Here is a 23,487-nt window from a genome sequence, read left to right on the forward strand (position 1 = left end):
GACATTCAAAAGCAACCATAAAAAGGCCTTGATATAGAAATTGGAGAGCAATTCGACTTTAAAGCTTAAACCATTAAGTTTTGGACCCAATTATCTATATAAATCCTTTTTGCTTAGTTATTTATATGAATCCATCTACCTCTCATTAATTGTTCCATGTGGGACTAAAAACCTTAAATGGGACTCTCAACACTTGGCATGCAAATATATTCAATTTGAGTGAGAGGTGAGGGGAAGTTTGTCGTGATCTAATGCTGCCTAGCATTTCTTTAGACCTAGCATAAGAAAAACTATCTTAGCAGCGTGGAATAGCATATCACATCTAGAAAAGAAAAGGGAGTGCGATCAAGGAACTAAACTTCAATTATTGAAGAGCATGTCGACTTTACACCAAAGCAAGTTTTATTGGCCAATAATGCATGCCATTCAATTAAAGATGGGCATTAGTAGTAGAACAACATACTATGCGGAGTAGATCGATCGTGCCAATCCAAAATCTATAACAAACACAAAAAAAAAAAAGAAATACTGAAGGAAAAATAATTAGGAGAGAGAAAAAATATTTAATTATTGAAATTGAACCATACAGAAAGGCTCTCTCTCACTCGTCACCAGAAAGGATAACTCTCACTCTCTTCTTCTCTCTCTTTTCTCATGCCATATTAAAAGAGACACCAAAGATCCTTTTAAATAAAGATAACTACTCTATAAAGAATAATTAAGTAGAATAAAACTAGGAATAGAATTCTAAAGTTATTAAAATTAATAACCTAAAACTCCTAATAGGATTAAGACTTGGCAATGAATCTCAATATTAGTAGCCTTAAGATATGCAGAAGTTCTTCATTTATAAGCTAGACCATCCCCATCTTTAGACTTGCAACATTAATCATTGGGGAACTTTTACTAGCATCAGGTGCTAGGAAAACTTTGTCGATCTAAGCCATTCATAAAGCTAACACAGATATTTAGTGATCACGACAATCTTGTGAACTAAGCATAGCTTTATTTTGATTAGCTATCAGCTTAGATTCTTGTAGAATAATTCTTAAACCAGGATATTTTGGATGTAAATCTTAACCTCACAATGAACAAAGTCTAGTTTAACAATGACGTATATCTTAATCCGACACTTCTGCACCAAAATGCTGGTGCAAAATGCTTGAGGTGGCAACATCTCATGTTAATTAAAGAGATCTGGGTTGAACTCCATCCTCACTCTAGTAGTTGGCCAGGCTTCCACCTGTTCTGGTTCTTTAGAAAAAATTTCAAATAAACTATATTATTTATTTAACAAAAGGTGTCAAGAACCATCATTATTGGGACCGAAGACTTCAGAATTGCCATACATCCATCAACGTGGCAAGCTAGCGTTCATGAAATGCATGCAAGGAAGCAAAGAGGATATTATGGTAGATCAATAGGGCATGAACTAAATTAAACCTAGCATAGAACTTTGCCGTAACATAACTTATGACCATTAGGATGATAGCTTTGGAAATGAACAGGATATATGAGCTTCATTAAATCATTGAGAGAGGGACCGACACCGCCAAAGTGAAAGCCTCTGCTAAAAGAGAACCCACACACCCGAAAGGAAGAACACAAGCATCCACCTGCTCTAACTTCAGGACTTGGAATAGCTAAAGAGGTTTCACGAAAGTCAAGCAACCCATTCACACCAACTCTTTTCCCTGAGAAAGAACGGGCACCAAAACAAGAAAGAAAGCTCGGACTGGTGAGAAGGATGCACCAACGGTAAGATGTGGTCTTCCCAGCTAAAATAGAACATAAAATTGTATACAATATTTGCTACCTACCTAGATTGAAAATATAATGAGTAGAAATATGAGTGTGCTGAAGAGCGGAACCTTTTTGCTTCATGATGAATTAAAGGAGGTAAAGGTGGTGTGTCACATTGGGATGCCGACACCACAACCCCCATCCACCCTCTAAAGATATATAGTGAAACGAAATAAGAGAAGTGGGAAAGGATTTACTTCATTGTTATAAAAAAGAAATAACTACAGTAATGGACATTAGTTCATTGTAGAAAGAGAGGATTTTTTTCCCAAAAAAATAGTAGTAAAGTTGACATTCGAACAAAACTCAAGTTAAACCCGTCCTGTCTCGATTACTTTAGAGCTAAAACAAAGCTACCTATTACCATGTAGTTTAAAGGGTTATTTAAAATTAAACAACTGGAAAACCAATGTTTCCTTAACCTTTATATTCCGAACTAATCTTTGCTGTTAGGCTCGGACATGTACATCTAAAAATCTAGAATTAAGATGCATCATTCTTTATTAAAACACATATTATATTTATATATATAGACAAATTATAATCTATTCAACGTATTATTTATTATAATTTAAGAATAATTGGAGGATGTTAGGTTAAATCATGAGCTACTATATATGGACCGCTTAAATTCTCTACTCAGGCGGAACTGGTAATTTTAAGCGGGGAACTCGAAAGTTGTCGCGCGATCGGTCTTTCCGCGTGCCAGCCGCACGTGTCGGAAAGCGCGGACAACGCGGCGAATAAAATCGCAACGCGGCACGTTCCCACGGGCCCCACATTTCCGATCCCCCGCAACCTTTCCCGTTTGGACCTCCATGCCCCTCCACCGCGTACGGTTCAGTACACCAATCGAGGGCATTACCGTAATTCTACATTCCGGTAAGGGGCTCAAAACGGGCGGCTTTCCCCCGGCCTTCCCATCCGTCAACCCAAAGCTAATAAAAATTTATTTTATTCTCACGGTAATATCCGAAGTAAAAAAAAAGAAATAATAAACCATGCCGTTGGGTTAATGCTTTCCCATCACCGTCCCCATCCAACCGTCCATTCCCATCAATCCCGCATTACTCGTCGCCAATCTTCACGCACCTCCCACCAAAATATTTCCAAAGTTTGTCGTCCTCCTCCTCTGTTTCCATATCTGTGTGCATATATATGCAGTCACGCTTACTCTCTTCTCCCCATTTCCCACGTCGTAGCCGAGGCTCGCGCGATCTCTTTCGCCACACCGATGCATCGATCGGTACACCCCCTCGTCGCCGTTCTCCTAGTCTTATCGTACTCCGCCGCCGCGGAGGCCGGCAGAGATGAGGCGCCGAGATTCCGGGAGGCCCCCCAGTTCTACAACTCGCCGGGCTGCCCCCCGCCGCTTCCGCCCTCCTCCGCCGCTGTCTGCTCGCCGTCGGCGATGGTCCACGTCGCTATGACACTCGACGTCGCGTACCTCCGAGGGTCCCTGGCCGCCATCCTCTCCGTCCTCCAGCACACCTCCTGCCCCCAATCCGTCCAGTTCCACCTGGTCGCCTCCTCGTCCATCGCCTACCTCAACGCCACCATCGCCACCTCCTTCCCCTCCCTCTCCTTCCGGATCTACCCCTTCGACGACTCCCATGTCTCGGGTCTCATATCGACGTCGATCCGCGAAGCCTTGGACCGTCCGCTCAACTACGCGCGGTCGTACCTCTCGCGTTTGCTCCCCGACTGCGCCCGCCGCGTTGTGTACCTCGACTCCGACCTCATCCTTGTCGACGACATCGTCGCTCTTGCCTCCACCCCGATCCCCGACGGCATCGCCCTCGCGGCGCCCGAGTACTGCAACGCGAATTTTACCTCGTATTTTACCCCGACTTTCTGGTCCAACCCGGCGCTCTCCATGGCGTTTGAAGGCCGAAAGGCTTGCTATTTTAACACCGGCGTGATGGTGATGGATTTGGGGCGGTGGAGGGAAGGAAGATACACGGAGAGGATAGAGGAGTGGATGGAGCTCCAGAAGCGGATGCGGATCTACCAGCTGGGGTCCCTGCCGCCGTTCCTCTTGGTGTTTGCGGGTCGGATCGCGGCGGTGGAGCACCGGTGGAACCAGCACGGGCTCGGGGGGGACAACTTCCGGGGATTGTGCCGGGATCTCCACCCGGGTCGGGTTAGCCTCCTCCATTGGAGCGGCAAAGGGAAGCCTTGGGCTCGGCTGGACGCCGGGCGGCCCTGCCCGCTTGATGCTCTCTGGGCTCCCTATGACCTCCTCCGCACCCCCTTCTCCATCGAGGACTGCTGAAGCTGCTCCTCCACAACGACCCGGATCCGCTCCACTAGATCCAGATCCGATATTTTCTTTTTAACCTTTTTAGCTTTTTACTTTTTCTATTGTTGCTATGTGAGGTGTAAAAAGTGATGGCCGGGAGCAAAGGTCGCATCTCGTTTGGATGTTAGTTGGTATTCCAAGAAACATATATATATATATATATATATATATATATATATATATATATATATATGTGTATATATATATATATATATATATATGTATGTATGAAAGGTAGGGGTGGTGTAGATATGGGTGGAAGGAATTACTGCATTTGGAATTTGTCTTTTTTCTTTGTTTTGACATTTTGGAGGGATAGCTTCTTGTGTTACGCTAACAATGCCATGCAGAAATTGTATACTTAAGCGGGTATAAAGGGAGAAGACTAGTATTATGAAAATAAAAAGATGGTGCTTTGCTTGCTGGAGATTCTGGTTGGGTTGTCTTTGATCTTAGAATAATGAGGACTGATGTATGAATGGAAGATAAGTAGCTGCTGCTGTTGCCTCTTATTTGATAATATAAGAGGCTTGTGAATCAGGCCATGAAAAAATGGTTATAATAATATTACCATAAATTCTATTTGAACATTTTGAAATTTAAGTAGTATGGCATCATTAGTAATCAATGTTTGCCTTTAATCATGATTTTCAAGCCGTTTGATATTTTTTCTTTTCTTCGGATTCATACTGCTCAAAATATATTCAACCACTATAGAAAAATGGAGAAATGCTGACGCTAGATAAAAGCATCGGTAATTTGTTTCCGACGCCAAAATTTGCCGACACTTCTAAATAGCATTGGTAAGAATTAAACTAAGACGATGCTAATTAGTGTCGTTGAAAGAAAATAGTAAGACGACACTTATAAATGTTGTCGGAAGCCAAGGACTGCTAAGATTTAGGCCAGACGATGCTTAAAGGCATCGTTGGAATCCTACGCACTAACCCCCTTTTAACTTCGTCTAAACACTAACCTAAGACGATGCTTATAAGCATTATCGGAAGCCTAGGAAGAGACCTAAGGCGACAGTTATAAGCATCGTTAGAGGCCAAATCCCACACCTACAAAACCCCAATCCCTGACCTAAGCCCTAACATCCTGATCATTTTAGCCCCCTTTTTCTCTCCGGCACTGACCGACCGACTCAATCCCCCGAGCGAGCTCCGCCAACCCCTTCGGACCCACCGCCTTTCTTGATCAAGGATCAGGAGGACTGCTGTGCTGTGGTTGCATGCAAGTCTGTCAAGATCATCACCGTCATCTCACCGTAGTTTCTCCACGACCAGCTCCCTATCTTAGAGGCGATGATCGTGACAGAGTCGAACAAGCCATAGGAATGTAGAGTTTCATGGTCCGCAACCTTGAAATCCTTTCCGAGCTACGGAAGCAATGGGAGCTCCTTCTTACGACTACGCGAGAGCTCGACATCAAAATCACAGAGTGCAATAAGCTTGTTCGTCGGATGAATGAGATCAAGAGCAACATCCGGTCTGTAGGTGCTCTCTCTCTCTCTCTCTCTCTCTCTCAGGCATCGATTGCCAGATCAAAATCGTGGCTGACGCCGATGGATCCCTTCGTTGGGTGCGCCTGGACTTGCAGCATAAGCACCAGATCTACGTTCTGGTTGGTGAGGCACCTTTCTCTTTGCCAGCGATCTGACGAGTTCTTGTTTGATTCTTGTTCGATTTTGGATTCGAGTTCTTGTTTGATTTCTTGCCTAGAGCTTTATTTTCTTCTTTTATTATTTGGTTTTAGTGTTCTATTTTAGGGTTCGAGTTCTATTTTCTTCTTGGATGTTTAGACTTGCCTGCTATCAACGGAAGCACCTAAAGACAACATTTCTTATTAGCTTTTTGGAATGCTTAGATCCAATATTCTGTATCCAATTTATGTCAAGTGTTTTCTGGTTGGATAAAAAAAGTACATCAGAGGCAGCCAAAAAACATTATTTCCCCCTAATTTTTTAGGGTAACTTTTATTACTATTTCGTCCGTGATGATTAGTATTTTAGGCAATGTTAGATAGGACTCCGAAGGAGATAATTTTTGGTTTATTATCATATACAATTCAAAATTTTGAGATTACGTTCAATATTTATTTAAACGTAGATGTACTTAAATATAAAATTGCACGTATTTAGCATATACATGTATATCGAGTTTTCAAATCATTTTAAATATTTTTTTTAAAAAATAATTATAACGACGTTTATAAACGTCAGCAGTTAGCGATGCTTTTCAAACCGTTAGCAAATATTTTTTTTTTTGACGCTCATATTGCCAATGCTTTTGTGACGCTATATAAAATATCGGTAATAAAACTAACGACGCTTTTAATTATGGGTATATACAATAAAAAGCATCGATAATGCCTGATTTTTTTGTAGTCAACGTCTACTCTGTAATTCCGTGCTCCAAGTCTTGGTGATGTCCTCCAAATATTTGGCATGTATAAATAAATTTAATAGCAGGTGCTTCTATATATATAATTCTTATAATAGCAAAGTTTTCCATAGAACTTATGGACCACATTGTCAATAGACCAACCTAGAAATAGTTTCCCTATTTTTAAGAAAAGCTTTCCAAATAAAATTTCTTAGGAATGCATCATGGTGTTAAGGCATGGGACATGCGCTCGTCAGTGACTATGCTTTGCATCTCACCCCGCATGGGCCACACCTTATGACTTTGAACATGCTATATGTAAGTTTAGAACTTATAACCATGTGCAATATGTATATATATGACTTTGATCATTTAGCTTGCAAGTAACTGCATTATTTTTCTATCACGGAGAAGTTGAGAAGAATGGCTTTTTCAATGAACTTTCAACTAATTCTCTTGGAGCTACGCAGTGGCATGGCGACTTGGAGCCTTTGCGTATTACTAAAGTGTACTTGAAATCCCCTCAAGAATTGCATCGTTTTGACTTCTCTACATGTACTCATTTTAACGTTATGTTATAATATATAACAATTTGCATCCTTGTGCACCTCATGATATGGGATGCATTTTTATTCGCCAATGCCTAAGTTGACATATATCATCAATGCATGCCACATGGGCCATGAATGAATTGGGAGTCAAGAATCCCGTATGGATCATGCCTCCATAAATGTGGAGGCACACCATTCACAATAATAATCATCGGATCTTGCCCCATGAAGGTTTCTTGTTTAGATTTGCTTCCTACGAAAGCAGATGCCTGCAAGGTGTGCTTCAATGTAACCTAGATGCATGGCCATGCAAGAATTTTATATACTTGCCGTTATTTCCAAGCTTCTATATTATTTGTGGTGCAACTAGAGTGTCGGTGATGAATTGACCAGGGAGAATGGTCATTTGGATAGGCCTCAGTTGGCGAAGTAGAATCAACTAAGTACGTAGACATATCGGACGTGGGTCCTTTAATTTCTGATGAGTCATCTAGGAAGCCACATGAGCCCACCGGGTTTGGTGCATGATGTTGGACTTTCTCGCAAAAGAACATAGCCATCGTCGTTCTCAAAGTCTTGGGGTGGGTCCATTGGGGATTGAGGCTTGCATGCACCCGTTTTTGTTTTGGTATAATAGGCTTTGCTTGCACTCGGAGTTTCGTAGGGATTTTGACTGGGTGCTCTCATAACTTCCTGCTGCCAACTTTGATGAACGTGAGGTCATTTTCCACCGGCCTTTTGGGAGTGGGAGGGCTGTCATTTGCTGCAGAAGGAAAGGCTTGAGAGTTTCCGAGAAAAGCTCGCCGAGCTCTTGCTTTGAGTCCAAGATTGCCTAACCATCATGCATACATCGTAAATTTCTATGTGGTCATGGGGTCATGTATGTTACCACTTACCACCCATACACCCCCTTGTTTCTAATATATATATATATATATATATATATTGGTGTCGAGTGAAAAAATTAAATTTGTAAAAAATTCATACCAATTCACAGAATAATTCGAATTTAGATGTAAAAGATTTTGGAATGGTGTTAACCATGCAGATAATATATCAAAATCCATTACTTCTTGATCAAAAGAAATTCCTATAGATCCAACCAACAGAATAAATAGTACCAATACTAGTGGAGGAAAGAGCATAGTATTGTCTGATTTATGAGAATGCATAGAAGTATATTTATTTCCAAAGTAAGTACTAAAATATCGTATCTTATTATTATCAAAAATTTTATATGTATCTCAAGTAGATGTTTTATGAGGACCGAAATGCCAAATTTGCTCCTGATAGTTCAGAAAAACAGTGCAAGTAGGGCACGACCAGTGTTGCTAATTCACATGTACGCATGCGATCATCTGAACTATGGCCTAGTATCAAGCTTCCTTTCTAAACCTTCAACATTACAAAAAATCAAATGGCATGTCATGACCCTTTCTTCGAAAGGAAAGAGGGCAAGTATTGAAATGGAGATTTTCTGCTAGCAACTTTTTGTGAATGCACAGAAAGAGATCTTTTAATTTGCTAATTAATTTAGCAATATTTTCAACTACTTCCCGGTGTTGTTCTTTCAACCATCTAAGAAGATCTAAATTTCAAACCAAGAACCCCATTCCAAATTGAGATGCAATCTTATGCTTGAGTTTGCCCACTAATATATATAGGTATAGATAGGCCAACCCATGTAACTATGCAAAATTGATAGCATCTTGCCTGCAAAGATTCATTAGCATTGTTTGTTTTAATGTTGAACCATGGTGGTTACCATTAAAGGTATTTCAATTATACGTGCAATGCTTCGTATTATTGTTTTACCATCCTATCACATTAATTTCTCCCACTTCATTCTATTTTCAATAAGATAGACAATTCCACTCATGTTTTTGTCCAGTATGAACTCTTGTATACTGTCACTCTTTAATTCCATCATTTCTACTCTACTCTAGTTTTGATCTTATTGTCAGTATTCACATCATGCGGTCACTACTAAGAGAACTCAATGCAAAGTACATGCATTTTAAAGATTGGCATTCTATATCTAATATTTTAATCTAAGTATGGAGGTCAGAATAAATAAATAGAAAAAAAAAAATTTGTTTTAGCCAAATAAGAGGCGAATGTAGCCAAATGGATCAAAGTCATTATATCTAATAAGGTTTTTAAGAGAGAAGAACTTTTGCCCAATTCAACTACCTACTTATTTCTTTACTCATTTTTTCTTGATAATTAGTTGGATGGACTGGGATTCCCATGATCCCAAAGCATATTAGTTGACAAAGATCATCTTGCCTCTAAAAGGCATTAAATCGGTTCCACCTCTGTTTCCAAACCATGCGTTGCTCTCTCCTTTTAATGCTGTCTCCACCCACAAAGCCTCCACAATGTCATTCTAATCAGCTTTCTCCTTATGAAAGTTCTAATCGTTGTCTATATTTTGGTGTGCCATTAAACTAGTAGTTAGGATACCACTGCTGGTGCTTGTATAAATATATATGAGATTTGGAAAATAATAAGCATAGCTTATTGGCCTTGCACAGTTTTATCCAAGACTATGCCAACTTGCCGCATGCTGCCTTAATCACAGCTATAGGTTTAATTGTACAAGCTAGGGGACAGAAGCACCTGTCAATCATGGTTTTCATCACATAATTCAAATGCTTTCATGTCATAAATCACATGATCATGTTAGGGTGGGTGTTTTAGCCAACATACTAATAAGATCCAATATGATAAGTGATTATGAGATAACTGCCAGTACAAGTATGATAAGTTATGAAAACAATCATATGGGGGAGGACATGTGGCCATGAACATATTCCATCACCTGTCTCCCATAAATTCATATTGATGAAGTTTATGTTTTTTTTTTTTTTTTTTGGTACAATGGCGGCTCACCTGACGAGTGTGAAAACAACCATAAAAATTATGTTCAAGATTAAACTATTTTGCGTCAATGGGATGTGCCATCTTTATGCACATCATTTTTGTCATGATGTTGCTATAGTTCCACAAGGTTACTCCTTGAATCAGATAATCAATTAACTAAGCCTGACAACACGAATCAATTGTTATCAGTAAATTGCCATGCCAGAATATCCAGTTCTAGTAATAAAGAAATTAACTTTTATTGAATTAACCGTACAACATACAATCTATTTTGCTTACAATGAGGGCTTTTATATATATATATATATGTGTGTGTGTGTGTGTGTGTGTGTGTGTGTCATGCTTCCGACCCAAGTTTGCGAGTTGGGGGTCTATATATATATATGTGTGTGTGTGTGTGTGTGTTTGTGTGATGCTTTCGACCCAAGTTTGCGAGTTGGGGGTCATGGCAACTGCTGCATACTCAGAGAACTCTCTCCACAAGCATGCAAAGCATCTCATCGTGATATCATAAATAAGCAGCAGAATAAATTAAAATAACTATAAATTATAATTCAGTTAACCTTCAAATCAAATTGACAAATAATATTTAAAAGTCTTACATCAATTAAACCTCAAATAATAACATGATAACAAGATTATAAAAATACTAAATCTAAACTATATAGTTGAATCTCGTTTCTAGTCTCACTCCCAAAGTCACCCACATCCAAAACTAAGTATCTGCATTTGCAAAGAAAAGAAGAAATAATGAGCTCGACAACCTACTAAGTAATGAACATTTTAACCAGATTAATCATGTAATAAATTAAACAATTATTTAATTCAAAACTAAATTCCAGTACGTAGCACTACCAAAATTTCTTGCATGCCAAATTCAATCTTTCTTAAAATAGAATTTTATTTTTAAATCAAAATTCTTTTAAATCATCAATTTTATCTTTAAAAGCTATGACCATAATTTTTCTATGATAAGATCAAAATACCGCATATTTTCTTGTGATGTGCCATGCATCATCTTGCGGCAAAGTTCTTCGGGATCACGAATCTGCTTGCAGTATACCGTGCATCTTCTTATGACATAAATCTTTCAGGATAAATCATGTGCCAACGAATTAGTCCCCATTAGTAGGGTACTTAACATAGTCAGGCTGAAAGTTCAAAACAATCATTTAGTTTATATCTCAGTTCAACAAAAATATAAAAAATCATGCAATATCGGAATCAATCGAACGTGCTCAATATTTCCAACCATGCATCATCATAATATTCCAAAATAAATCATATTCAATATTAAAATACTATTCATTAAATCCATACATCATGAATAGTATGATTCAAATTTATTAATATAATAATTTTATAATTTGCTGATAAATCTAAAAAAAGGTTCACATTACTTATCTTGCTAGTAAAACCAAACTATAGATCCAATTAATTTTGCAAATCTCTCCTAGAACCTAAGACTCCGATGACAGCTCAACTTAAATCTCTGGTGAGCACTATGAGCCAAGGCTGTTGAGTGCCAAAAGAAGTAGGAGAAATGAACCAATGATGGTTTAGTGGTGGCGATTAACAAAACTTGTCGATGGTGAGACGAAAGGGCTATGGGGGTTTGAAAATAGCTATTAGAGGCTAGGTTTTCTAGCTCTAATAGAAAATTAGAATGCAGAAGGAGTCCATCTCCTATTCTAAGTCGAACAAGGCTCAATCTTTTTTTTGTCCATCTCCTACTCCAAGTTGAATAAGGCTCCATCCTTTTTTTTCATCTCCTACTTCAAGTCGAATAAGACTCTATTTTTTTTCGGTCTCCTACTCCAACTCTTACATTTGGGCTGGTCAAGTGAATTAGACCCAATTTCTTATTAGCTGGGCTTGATGTTACATTCTCTCACCCTCCCCCCCCCCCCCCCCCCCCCCACCCCCCAAAAAAAAAAAAAAAGATTTTTTTTTCATCCTTGAAATTTTCTTACAGAAGACTTCAAAAATTGGGGTTTCTTGCCTCAAGCAATCCTTTAACAAGAACAAGTCTTTCATCAAAATATTATTGTAATCAGCTTAAAAAATAATTAAAATTACTATCTTTTCGTTGCGCACTCTGAGTGAAACTACCTAAATCCTTTGGATTTATTAATAACTTTTGATTAAAATACTACTTTGTATTATGAACTAGAAAGATCTAAAATTTAAATTCCAAGTCAAAGAGGAACTTTTTAAATATCGTCCCCAATAAGCATCGAGTATATCTATCTAGATTAACCCTTGCACCAATTGATACATTCAAAACTATCATATAGACTAGTTATTATGATTCAAACATGAATTAATTCTTAATTCTCTTGTCAATTCAGCCAGATGATTCCAAATCAAACTCCTACAAGTAAAAATAACTAGACGAATTTTTTCAATGCTTCACCAAGTTATAAGGCTTTAAATCAACAAATATGAGTAAAACCGATTTAATCATCTGATCTCCTAGAGTTTCCTTCATCAAGATATTTAGAATCTATATAAAACTTTCTATAATAATCATGTAAGCTTCTAAAATTCAAATTTTTTTTATGCAAAAATAGATTTCACCAACAACCTCAATAATATTGGCTAAAGATTCCTAGATCAGCTTATGAACCCAAATTTTGAATTGGAGTTTCAGACACACCACATGGTCTCCGATAGACATAAATAAGTTCTATTTGTAATATTTTCAACAATATTTTCCTTCTACATACTAGTTTTATTCATAATCCACAAACAAGTTCAAACCTCGAAGAGTGTTTCAATCAGATATCATAGAAGTTTCCTAGTCCAATGTTTAAACAACTTTTTATGAATGAAGCCTACCTTGCCACTAAAAAATAAATTTTAAAAACTAAGCAATATCACAGTATGCTCTCATACCAAATTTAGGCTTCAAGATCTACCTAAATCACATCACATGATATTATTCTATAGCCAATCTTCTTGTATTTAATTAGATCCAAATTCAACTAATAATAATAGGATCTATAGATTGCCCAACCTTCCATGATGTATCAAACCTTATGAATAAATTTTATCACAATTTTCTAGTGACTATTTCATACATAATCACAAAGGCTTAATAGAAAAATCTCTGAAGTAGCTTATACTACAATCAACATAGATGTACATCCCAATACCCTTAGTGTTTACCCACCTACACTCATCCAATGTTAGATTTTTTTTTTCTTAAAATTTATCACTTATGTTCTGATACAATATTAATTGTCATTCCCCCGACCTGAGTTTGAGAGTCGGAGTCGCAGCAATTGACACATACTCAAAAGATACTTTTTCCACAAACATGCAAGGCATTTTATCATAATATCATAAACAAGCAGTAGAATAAATTTAAATAAATATAAGCCATAATTCAATTTACTTCCAAATCGAGGTGACAAATAATATTTAATTGTCTTACATCAATCAAACCTCAAATAATAACCCGATAAAAAGATTATAAAAATACTAAATCTAAATTATGTAGATATTGTCAAATCTCACTTTTAGTCTCACTCCTATAGTAGAACCCGCATCCAAAACTAAGTATTTGCATCTATGAAGAGAAGATGAGATAATGAGCTCGACAGCCCAATAAGTAATGAACATTTTAACCAGATTAATCAGGCAATAAATTAAATAATTATTTACATAAAATAAGCATATGGAATTCATTAATTCAAAACCAAATCTCAGTATGCAGTTTTATCAAAATTTTTTGCATCCCAAATTCAACCTTTCTTAAAATCGAATTTCGTTCATAAATCCAAATTCTTTTAAATCATTAAATTAATCTCGTTAACCATGACCTATGACCATATTTTTTCTATGGCAGGATCATAATACTATGTATTTTCTCATGGTGTGCTGCATATCATCTTGCGGTAAAGTCCTTCAGGACCGCGTATCTGCTTGTAGTATTGCCACGCGTCTTCTTACGATATCAACCTTTCAAGATAAATCATGTACCAACGTATTAGCCCCCATTGGTGGGGTCCTTAATATAGTCAGGTTGAGAGTTCAAAACAATCTTGTAATTTATATCTCAATTCAACAAAAATACAAAAAATCATGTAATATGAAAATTAATCGAACAAGTTTAATATTTTCAAATATGCATCATCATAATATTCCAAAATAAAGCATATTCGGTAATAAAATACCATTTATCAAATTTATGCATCATAAATAGTATGATTCAAAATTATTAGTATAATAATCTTATAATTTACGGATAAATCTAGAAAAATAGTCACATTACTTACCTTATGAGTGAAACCAAACTACAGATCTAACTAATTTTATGAATCCCTCTCAGAACATAAAACTCCGGCAAGTACTCAACTGAAATTTCCGTTGAGCAGCATGAGCCAAAACCATTGGATGCCAAGAGAAGAAAAAGAAAAAAATCGGCAATAGTTTAGCAGTGGCGGTCGACAAAACTTGTGGCGGTAAGATGAAAAGGGGTGTGACGGTCTTTAAATAGCCGTTAGAGACTCAATTTTTTAGATCTTGTAGAAAATCGGGATGGAGGAGTCTGTTTCCTATTCCAAGTCAAACAGGACTCTATATTTTTTTTTTCATCTTCTACTTTGCATCGAACAAAACTCTATTCTTTTTCTTTATCTTCTACTCCAAGTAAACAAGGCTCTATCTTCTTTTTTTTTTTATCTCCTACTCTAACTCTAATATTTGGACTGATCAAATGATTTGGGGGCTGAAGGCGAAGCATGGAAATGGACCGGGCTTGGAACTCATCAATCTGCGAGCATCTTAAGACAGAGCGTGGGCGGGCGAGATCAACGGTCTCGCGCTTCCATCTTATCTATAGCATGCCTTATCCAATTCTAAGCGCTCTTTGCCAACCTCGTGCTCTGCTCTCATTCTTATGTACTTCGAGAACTCTTGGTCACCACCGGGCAATGTCTCCTCTAAACCCCGCCAAAACCCTCGGAGGAGGCCCAATACCCAGAACCCTCTTCTCTTCTCTCCTCCAACCAACTTTCAAATCACCCTCCTCCCTCTTCCTCTCCAACGGTCGAATTCCCCATGCCCTCCGAATCGCGTCCAAGCTCAACACCTCCCAAGATAGCAAGAGCCAAGCGCTTCCCGATAACAACAACAAAGAGAAGAAGAGGATCGTCGTCTTCGGACCCTCCCCGCCCGTGTCGGAAGAGAGCAACGGCGTTGCGACAAATGGAGAGGGAAAGAGGGCTCCGGCGGGAGTTCCTTTGTCGGGGTTCTTCAAAAGGGTGCCCAAGAGGGTTTTGGCCGCGCTTTCCAACCTCCCGTTGGCGATCGGGGAGATGTTCACCATCGCAGCCCTAATGGCCTTGGGTATGTGCAAAGAACATGAAGCTCTCTGTTTTTTGAGTAGGTCGCATAAAGATGTCTTCTTTTCTAGTGCTTTAAATTTTTATTCCTTTGTTATGAGACGTAGTTACTTTGGTTATCTGAACAGAGGGAAGAGACATTGGTGAATGTAACTGAACTGGGTTGAGGAAATTCATTTCAGTTTAACTAATTTGCAATGCTTAGGGAACGGCAACATAGAGAAAATGGTGAAATACAGTACAGTAATTGGTTGCTTTTTGTGATAATTAACATGGCTTTCTCCATTTTTTAATTTCATCGACATGATAATTCAGCACGCAAAGGTTTCTAAGTAACACAGGATCATTAGAGTGTTTTTTAGATGAGTAGAAGCCCATGACACCCGAGTACTTTTTATTCCCCTGTTAAACTCCTCAGAAGAAAGTAATCGGCGGCTTTTGGATCACTGCTATCTGTACAATAATTTTCCACATTTGTTTGTGATGATTAACAAGCTTAAAAAAAATATCCATGGACCACAGAAAGAACTGCATGAAAGTCCTGACAAAGGAAAAGCTAGAAACATCTATGCCCTTCGTCTTGTCGGAGCAGTAGATCTTTCTGTTTCGACGCACAAAATTTTTGAATTTGGGGTACAAGCCCAAATTGTTGGATAGCTTATTGAATAATTTGTCCAATGTAACCAAAATGACCTGCAATTGAAGTGTGTACATGATAGATATGACCAACTCACTAAAGGGTGAATGAAACTAAAGAAATGCTTGATGCTTAGGCTGTCCCAAGTCTCCTTTAATAGCAAATTCACTGTTCAATGGACTAAATGCCGAGTAGTTAGATGTTTCATCTTGTCTCTGATTCAAGTGTAATTTTTTGGGATTTTTCTATTTTAGGTTTTATCAAATGGAACAAGCATGTATCAAATGGAACATACCTTTTGGTGACTTTCCATTATCAAATGTATCAAATCTTGTCTCTGTTTTTCTTTCTTTTTTCCCTTAAAGAATCCTCCAATCTTTGTGATTTACTCATCTTTTGGGTTCCACTGTTGGTGATCTTCCTTACCTTAGATTATTCAGATATCAAACCTTTGAGATCCCTATCTTGTCTGTCAAGTATCTTGAGACTTCCAAACCAGGAAACAGGATGACCCCACTTCTGTCCTTTAAAATACAAGAACAAAATTACAACTGAGAGGCCAAACAACACTATTTTGCTTAATATTTTTGATGAACCATACGATTATTATTTACAAGACTTGCAATATGCACATTATTTGCTGATGTAAGAAAAATAGCAAAGAGGGCCAATTGGTTCACTTCCGTGTTTTTTTCTTTCTTTCTTTCTTTCTTTCTTTTTAATGTAAAGGCTAATGGCTGGTTGCTTGAAAATTTTCCTTATTTGGTAAGTATGTTTCTTTAGATTTTCAATGGTTGTGAGTGGTCCTGTTATGACATTGATTAATGGCCACTTACGCATGGTTATGAGAAAATATCCTTTTCTAACCGCTGGTAATACACAGTGGGCATGGTTAGTGATACTTGTTTGCTGTTTCTCTTGCATTCATCTTAATTATGGCATCAACCATGATCATCCCATATTATGGCGTTGGCTTTACCGTACATATTGAAGGTCATATTTTCCATCATAAGAGGATCTAAAAATCAGTTACGGCAACTCTCATCTCCATTTTTTTGAGACCTATACACCTTTTAAAAGCTCTGATGCATCACTAATTGGGATATGAACTATCATGAGCACAAAGTATGCTAGGACTAAATTCATAGAGAACACCTGAGCTGGACTCTTTAACTTTACATCTACCCTCCACGTTCATATCCATGTAAGGACCAATCTGTTTTTAAAGAAGCAAAATGGGTATGTTTCGTCCATTAGCTCTAAAACCATACACTCAATCAGTGTGCATCTTGGATTTGAAGTTAATCTTGACGATTGATTTATATTTTAATCCACATATTAGAACTCTTGAATGCTTGTGATTCTGATAATTATCAAGCCTCTTTAAACAAGATAATACTAATTAAATGTCTAACACAAATATTCTTCTTTGATATGTTCATAGGCACTGTTATAGATCAAGGGGAGGCTCCTGATCACTATTTTCAAAAATATCCAGAAGAGAATCCTGTGTTTGGATTTGTTACATGGAGATGGGTTCTTGGTCTTGGGTTTGATCACATGTTCACATCCCCTGTTTTCCTATGCATGTTGATCCTTCTTGCAGCATCACTTATGGCTTGTACGTACACGACCCAGATCCCTTTGGTTAAAGTTGCTAGAAGGTCTGCATCCTTGAGAGCTTGATGCCATAAACTGGAAGTTAAGCAATGTTGGTAACTAGAGTAATTCTTTGCATTTTTATATGCAGATGGTCTTTTATGCATTCAACAGAGGCTATCCACAAACAGGAATTTGCAGAATCTCTTCCCCGAGCATCTATTCAGGACTTGGGTATTATTTTGATGGGAGCAGGATATGAGGTATATTTTCGTTTCTAATTATATCAAGTGTGTATATGTGTTCAATGCAACTGCTACTATTGGCATTTGAAACTTCCAAGCATGTTCTGTTTGCTGTCTTGTAACAATTGTTTGGCAAGTCCATGCAAACAGTTAGACATTAACAAGAAGCATTGCTGCATCAATTTGGAGTTAGCCACATATATTAATTTAGCTAGTGGTTCCTGACTAATGTTAGGTTTATCATAACAAGTATGACCTCATATTTCTCATGACTTCCATCCAAGTCTTCTTTGGTCCTCTCCTTTCATCAAATGTTTGAATGTGTCCTCTGGAGCTAATTCTAAGGTGGGCAGGCTTTCTTTTGCCTACAATCTATGCATTCAAATCATCTCAAGTTATTTTGCTTTTCTTTGCCCTATATGAAGTAGCCTGTTTTAGTTTTGTCCATTCTGATTTTACCGCATCCTTTAATCACCCTCCTCTCTATGATTGTCATCTTATACTTCAGGATTGGTATCTAACAATCACATAGCACTTTAACTTCTAAACTTTATATGCTGTCCTATAATTGTGTTGTAGGGATTCAACATCCATATTTCCATCATTTATAGGATAAATCAAATGTACCAAAATATAATATGTCTGAGTCAATTTTCTTTTCCCCTAAATTGAAACTACATCATCTACTCCACTCATATTTTCCTGAATTCTGCAATTGATGTCCTTTAACTTGGTTTGAATAATGTACATCAAAAGTGTGTTCATAACTTGCAAACGCTTCTTCTAAATTAATTGGTTTGAATGAGGTAGGATCAACAGTTTGATTTTATAGCTTATTTGATCATTTTACAACCAAAGCATCAACCATGTTTCAGTTATTTATAAATTTGGAGGCTAATATGAAGGATCGGGTGGGATGAAGATTATCTAAATGGGTACATGAGAAGAAAAAAAGAATTGGGAAGGATGTTGGATTAAAGGAAAAATAGTTAAATTGATATAAATTGATAATTCTTTCATATGAAACAGAATTTTGATGGTAGAAGATTGATTTTACCAGTATATGGTTCATGATGCATGTAGAGAAATAAGCAACTACAATCTCATCAACACTATATCACGACATTTGACTTTGGAGGTCATTGTGTATTTAATGTATTACTGCATTTTACCTATCTAATTGCATGAATAACCTTGTCCAGTCAGCGTTTGTAAAATTCTTCACTGTTTCAATATGATAATGATACATATCAATCTTAAACGACAACAGGGCCATGGCCCAGTTACCTATCAGCCATGCCAGTGTCTCACAAAATTTATATTAAGTTAATCACATATCCGCTATAAAATTATATTAAATGAAAAGCTAAATATAAGAATAATCAATGCTTTTTACCTGAAGCATCTGCTGTTTGCATTTCAAGGATAAAGAAGATATATTCCTACTACTTGTAAGGCAGCAAGCATATCTATATAAGAGCACTGTATGCAAAAAAACTGGGATGAAGAAAGAAAATCGATCTATGAAAAGAGCTGTAAGAGCATGCATGTTTTTTTTTTTTTTTTTAAAAAAAAGACATGTCCTCACATATATTATAGATGTAGCTTGAGGATTTTTTTTTGGGTATCCTCTTTTAGGTACTTATGTTGTGCTTTCTTCTTAACATTTCTTCATGTAGGTATTTGTTAAAGGGCCATCTTTATATGCTTTCAAGGGGATGGCTGGTCGATTTGCTCCCATCGGTGTGCATTTAGCGATGCTTCTGATTATGGCAGGAGGGACACTTAGTGCCACTGGAAGTTTTCGAGGCTCAGTAACTGTTCCTCAAGGGCTGAATTTTGTCGTGGGAGATGTGATGTCTCCTAATGGCTCTCTTTCTTTTCCTACACAAGCTTTCAATACTGAAGTTCATGTTAACAGATTCTATATGGATTACTATGACAGCGGGGAGGTAATCGCTGTTGCACAAAATTCTTGTCTCATGTTTCTTTGTTGTGTCCGTACTCGTTCTTTTGCCTCAACTTACCTGCCTCTATAGTCTTTGACATTCAACATACCTTATTTTATGTAACGTTTATATTTAACAGGATTATCTTTTCAAATTTGTTTAATATTCTACAATTTGCTTTTATCAATACTTAAATTGCTTCATAATTTGTTTGGTATCCCCATGATGAATGTTGCAGGTTTCACAATTTTATACCGATATTTCACTCTTCAGTCTTGATGGAAAGGAAGTAATGAGGAAAACAATTAGGGTAAATGATCCTTTAAGATATGGGGGGATTACGATCTACCAGACTGATTGGGGCTTCTCAGCACTGCAAATTTCGAAAAATGGTGAAGGTCCTTTCAATCTGGCTATGGCTCCTCTACAAACGAATGGTGACAAAAAGCTCTTCGGGACATTCCTACCTATTGGAAACACTGATTCACCTAATGTGAAGGGAATGTATGTTAGTTGCTTTTCCCTTAAACCATGTTCTAAACAAATCTCAAGAATTGAATAAGGTAGTAGAGTTATAATCATTTTTTTTTAAAAAAATTCCAGATCAATGCTGGCTCGTGATCTGCAGTCAATTGTCTTGTATGATCAAGAAGGAAAATTTGCAGGTGTTCGCCGGCCTAGCTCAAAACTTCCAATTGAGATTGGTGGTATGAAAATTGTGATTGAAGATGCAATTGGTAGCACTGGACTTGACTTGAAGGTGACAACTACTGAGTATCTCTTGTTAAGCTAGTTTCTGGCGTAGAATTAATACTTAAAGCTGAATTCAAAGTAGTTGGGATAAAGCTGGGTGATTATGGTTATGGTTAAGTAGAATTTTTTTAACAATTTTTTTCTCTATATCTTTTCCTTGATGCATCTCTTCTCCTTGATCTTTGCAGACTGACCCAGGGGTGCCCATTGTATATGCTGGATTTGGTGCTCTGATGCTCACTACTAGTATAAGCTTTCTCTCTCATTCACAGGTAATGCCAGTCTCCCCTTCTTCCTATGTAGGCGCTGAATTGTTGCAAACAATATGTCGAGCTATATTATGAACTATCTTTGCTTCTTTTAGATATGGGCCTTGCAATATGGAACTACAGTTGTCTTCGGGGGAAAGACTAATCGAGGAAAAATTGAGTTTCAAGAGGAGATGAATTGCTTGCTTGACAAAGTACCGGAGATAATTGTCGTCGATGATACCCTAAATGGTTGATTACCTGCGCCCTAGATTCTTCATTTCATACAACTTGAATGCACCAACTCTGAGTTTGTTGAGGGCCGAGATTGAAGAGCACTACAGTGTTATCCACTTCCGTTTCTTGATCTGCTCCTTTTTGTACTCAAATATAAGGCCTTCAACTGATGTTCCCATGAGGCTTTTTAGGGTGGACTACCACTGATCATTCAAGATTCTAGAATTATTTTTTGATTGAAAAGAATCCAGAATTATGGCTAAAGACTCACAAGTAGATTGTCAAACAATCACTTGTTTGCAGCCTTTTCACATCAAGATGTATAGGATTATTCCAATGTATTTATATCTTTACCCAAAGAGAATTATATGTATACATAAGAATCACTTGTACCTTACATATTCACATAAAAATTCCAAGGATGCTGCAAGACTGCATCAGCATCTAAATGTTTAAAAACATCAAAGCATATTCTCTCTCTCTCTCTCTCTCTCTCTCTCTCTCACACACACACACACACACACACACACACACACACACACACACACACACACACACACACACACACACACACACACACACACACACACACGCACGCAAACATTTGGAAGCTAAACTTTGCTCCTCATTATGCCCATACTTGTTGATAAAGTTTGTTGGTTTCTATACGAGCATATGTTTAGTCTCGATTATGCACCGCAAAGATTTGGGGTATTAATTTGAGGTCAAAAAAATTTAAATAATATTTGCTTAATTAGTTTTCATGGATGACGATCTGAATTATTACAAACAGTATTAAAGCAAACTCAAACTCAGAGCACATATATGATTAAGAGATTGCAGTATATGCCTTTTTGGCGTTGATACGAGCCGATCCCGGTATTTATGATTGGTACTAAAATAAAAGAGTTTCTATATATGAAATTTGTAGTTATCATTAAATTGCCGCATATTTGAGAAACCAATGTAAGAGACTAATGCAAGTTCAATTAAAACTAGATCCTTCTCGTAATTCATTTCATAATTTTTTATATTATATATATATAATATTTTTTTGTTTATTTTAGGTTCTCTTTTTCTGTTTCATGCTCTTAATTTTTTTGTATTAATTTTTCTTCATGGTCTATACGGCCGATTTGCCGCACTAAGAACACACGTGCGTGTACCGTGTAGAAGTGAGAGTCTATCCCTACGGTGCTACTCGATTAGATGTCCCCTCGGTTTGGGACAAAAGTTATAAAATTGAGCCATTACTCACCAACTTGCATGAAATATTGCGGAACAAACAGTATTTTCAACTAGCCAGAGACCTCAGAACCACCTAACGAACCATTGGACTTTATCAACTAAAACAAACAATATTTTTCAACCAACCCTTGTAAGGAACCAATCGGCAACGAATAAATTTTTTTTACATAGGCATTTGGTATGGAATGATGAACCCAGTATAAAAAATGATGTGAATAAAGATGACAAGAACACGACATTTGATTGCATCATAGTGATCATACTTGATAGTGATTCCAAATCATTCATACTTCTCAAATCACTATCCAACCGAAAACCATCCTTGAGGACATATATCTAAAATATATTATAATTAATATATTAATAAATATATTAATAATTTGTTATAATATATTTTTATATGAATAATAAATTTATTTTTAAAGAATATAATATGTAGGTTTAGTATTATATTGTCAGTGATCTTAAATTTCTATAGAATATCCAAATAAGTTATTTGTACCAAACACCACTTATATTTAGTGACTGTAATTACCAGATTAAATATCCAATCAAATTTGGAAGATCTTCTAATTTAGGTGGATTATGAAACTAGTTCGCTCAGATATCATTTATAGCAATCCAATTTTTTACCTAGAAAGGCTAATCGGATGGTATTAACTGAGTTTTTTTTGACTCAATAAAGCAAAATGAGACGTAGATAACTAAGTCTGGGAAATCCCAAATGAAAACACATCATCTTCTTGGTGAACCTTCACCCCGGAAAAAAAGGATAGCCAAGTGAATGAGCACAGAAAGCACCAGAACAGAAGTGAAACTACAAAATTTGTGGTTTGCGGCTTTTTGAAGCTATTTAATACTTTTGCCTTGTTTAAATCCATCTAAAACCTGATAATTTCGGTCAGCTTTTGCTGATGCAAGAACTATTGGAGTTCTCTTTCAATCAACCTAACCCTGAGACCATCCATATCAAACTTAAAGTTGAAATAGGATGCTTCCACTTAATCAACACCCAAAGGAGACACATTAGCATAAATGTTTGAAAACATTAGTCATTCTATAATCATTAATCAACTGCAAGTTTGCTTCATCCATTTAGATCAGCGTTGACAATTGCCAAAAAAAAAAAGGTTGGTGTGCTGTCCTTCTACTTTGTTCAATCGTTCAATTTAAATTACACATTGGACGTTTTTTGCCCTCACCTAGTCTGATCGCTTGGTGCTTGCGTGACCTTCTAACCATTTTAAAAAACTGCGCCCATTTGCAGCATTTTTATCACCTTACAAGCTGA

The 23,487-nt window shown here is 37.1% G+C and overlaps 2 protein-coding genes across 3 annotated transcripts; both read left to right on the top strand.

Moving 5' to 3' along the window:
* The first annotated feature begins 2,877 nt into the window (after window positions 1-2,877).
* On the top strand, window positions 2,878-4,177 carry LOC103720778 (probable galacturonosyltransferase-like 1). Its single transcript, XM_008810662.4, has one exon. It carries the CDS (start codon window positions 3,038-3,040, stop codon window positions 4,076-4,078), a length of 1,041 nt encoding a protein of 346 aa, XP_008808884.3. The 5' UTR covers window positions 2,878-3,037; the 3' UTR covers window positions 4,079-4,177.
* A 10,614-nt stretch (window positions 4,178-14,791) lies between these two features.
* On the top strand, window positions 14,792-21,414 carry LOC103720780 (cytochrome c biogenesis protein CCS1, chloroplastic). 2 transcript variants are annotated; one of them, XM_008810663.4, is made up of 8 exons: window positions 14,796-15,284; window positions 17,362-17,581; window positions 17,668-17,779; window positions 19,441-19,713; window positions 19,949-20,214; window positions 20,314-20,470; window positions 20,652-20,735; window positions 20,828-21,414. In XM_008810663.4, exons 1-8 carry the CDS (start codon window positions 14,870-14,872, stop codon window positions 20,966-20,968), a joined length of 1,668 nt encoding a protein of 555 aa, XP_008808885.2. In that variant the 5' UTR covers window positions 14,796-14,869; the 3' UTR covers window positions 20,969-21,414. The 2 variants fall into 2 exon arrangements, with proteins under 2 accessions (XP_038970260.1, XP_008808885.2); XM_039114332.1 differs by lacking the exons at window positions 20,652-20,735; window positions 20,828-21,414 and having other exon boundaries at window positions 14,792-15,284; window positions 19,949-20,273; window positions 20,376-20,470.
* The last annotated feature ends 2,073 nt before the right edge of the window (window positions 21,415-23,487 follow it).

The sequence above is a fragment of the Phoenix dactylifera genome, chromosome 16, assembly GCF_009389715.1.
Source record: "Phoenix dactylifera cultivar Barhee BC4 chromosome 16, palm_55x_up_171113_PBpolish2nd_filt_p, whole genome shotgun sequence".
Taxonomy (NCBI): Eukaryota; Viridiplantae; Streptophyta; class Magnoliopsida; order Arecales; family Arecaceae; genus Phoenix; species Phoenix dactylifera.

What these genes read in the sequence shown, in the direction of transcription:
- LOC103720778 (XM_008810662.4), top strand. Translation starts at nt 3,038, where the DNA reads ATGCATCGATCGGTACACCCCCTCGTCGCCGTTCTCCTAGTCTTATCG.
- LOC103720780 (XM_008810663.4), top strand. Translation starts at nt 14,870, where the DNA reads ATGTCTCCTCTAAACCCCGCCAAAACCCTCGGAGGAGGCCCAATACCC. An exon ending in TGATGGGAGCAGGATATGAG is followed by an intron (nt 17,780 to 19,440) that starts GTATATTTTCGT and finishes TTCTTCATGTAG; the next exon opens with GTATTTGTTAAAGGGCCATC. An exon ending in TCACCTAATGTGAAGGGAAT is followed by an intron (nt 20,215 to 20,313) that starts GTATGTTAGTTG and finishes AAAAAATTCCAG; the next exon opens with ATCAATGCTGGCTCGTGATC.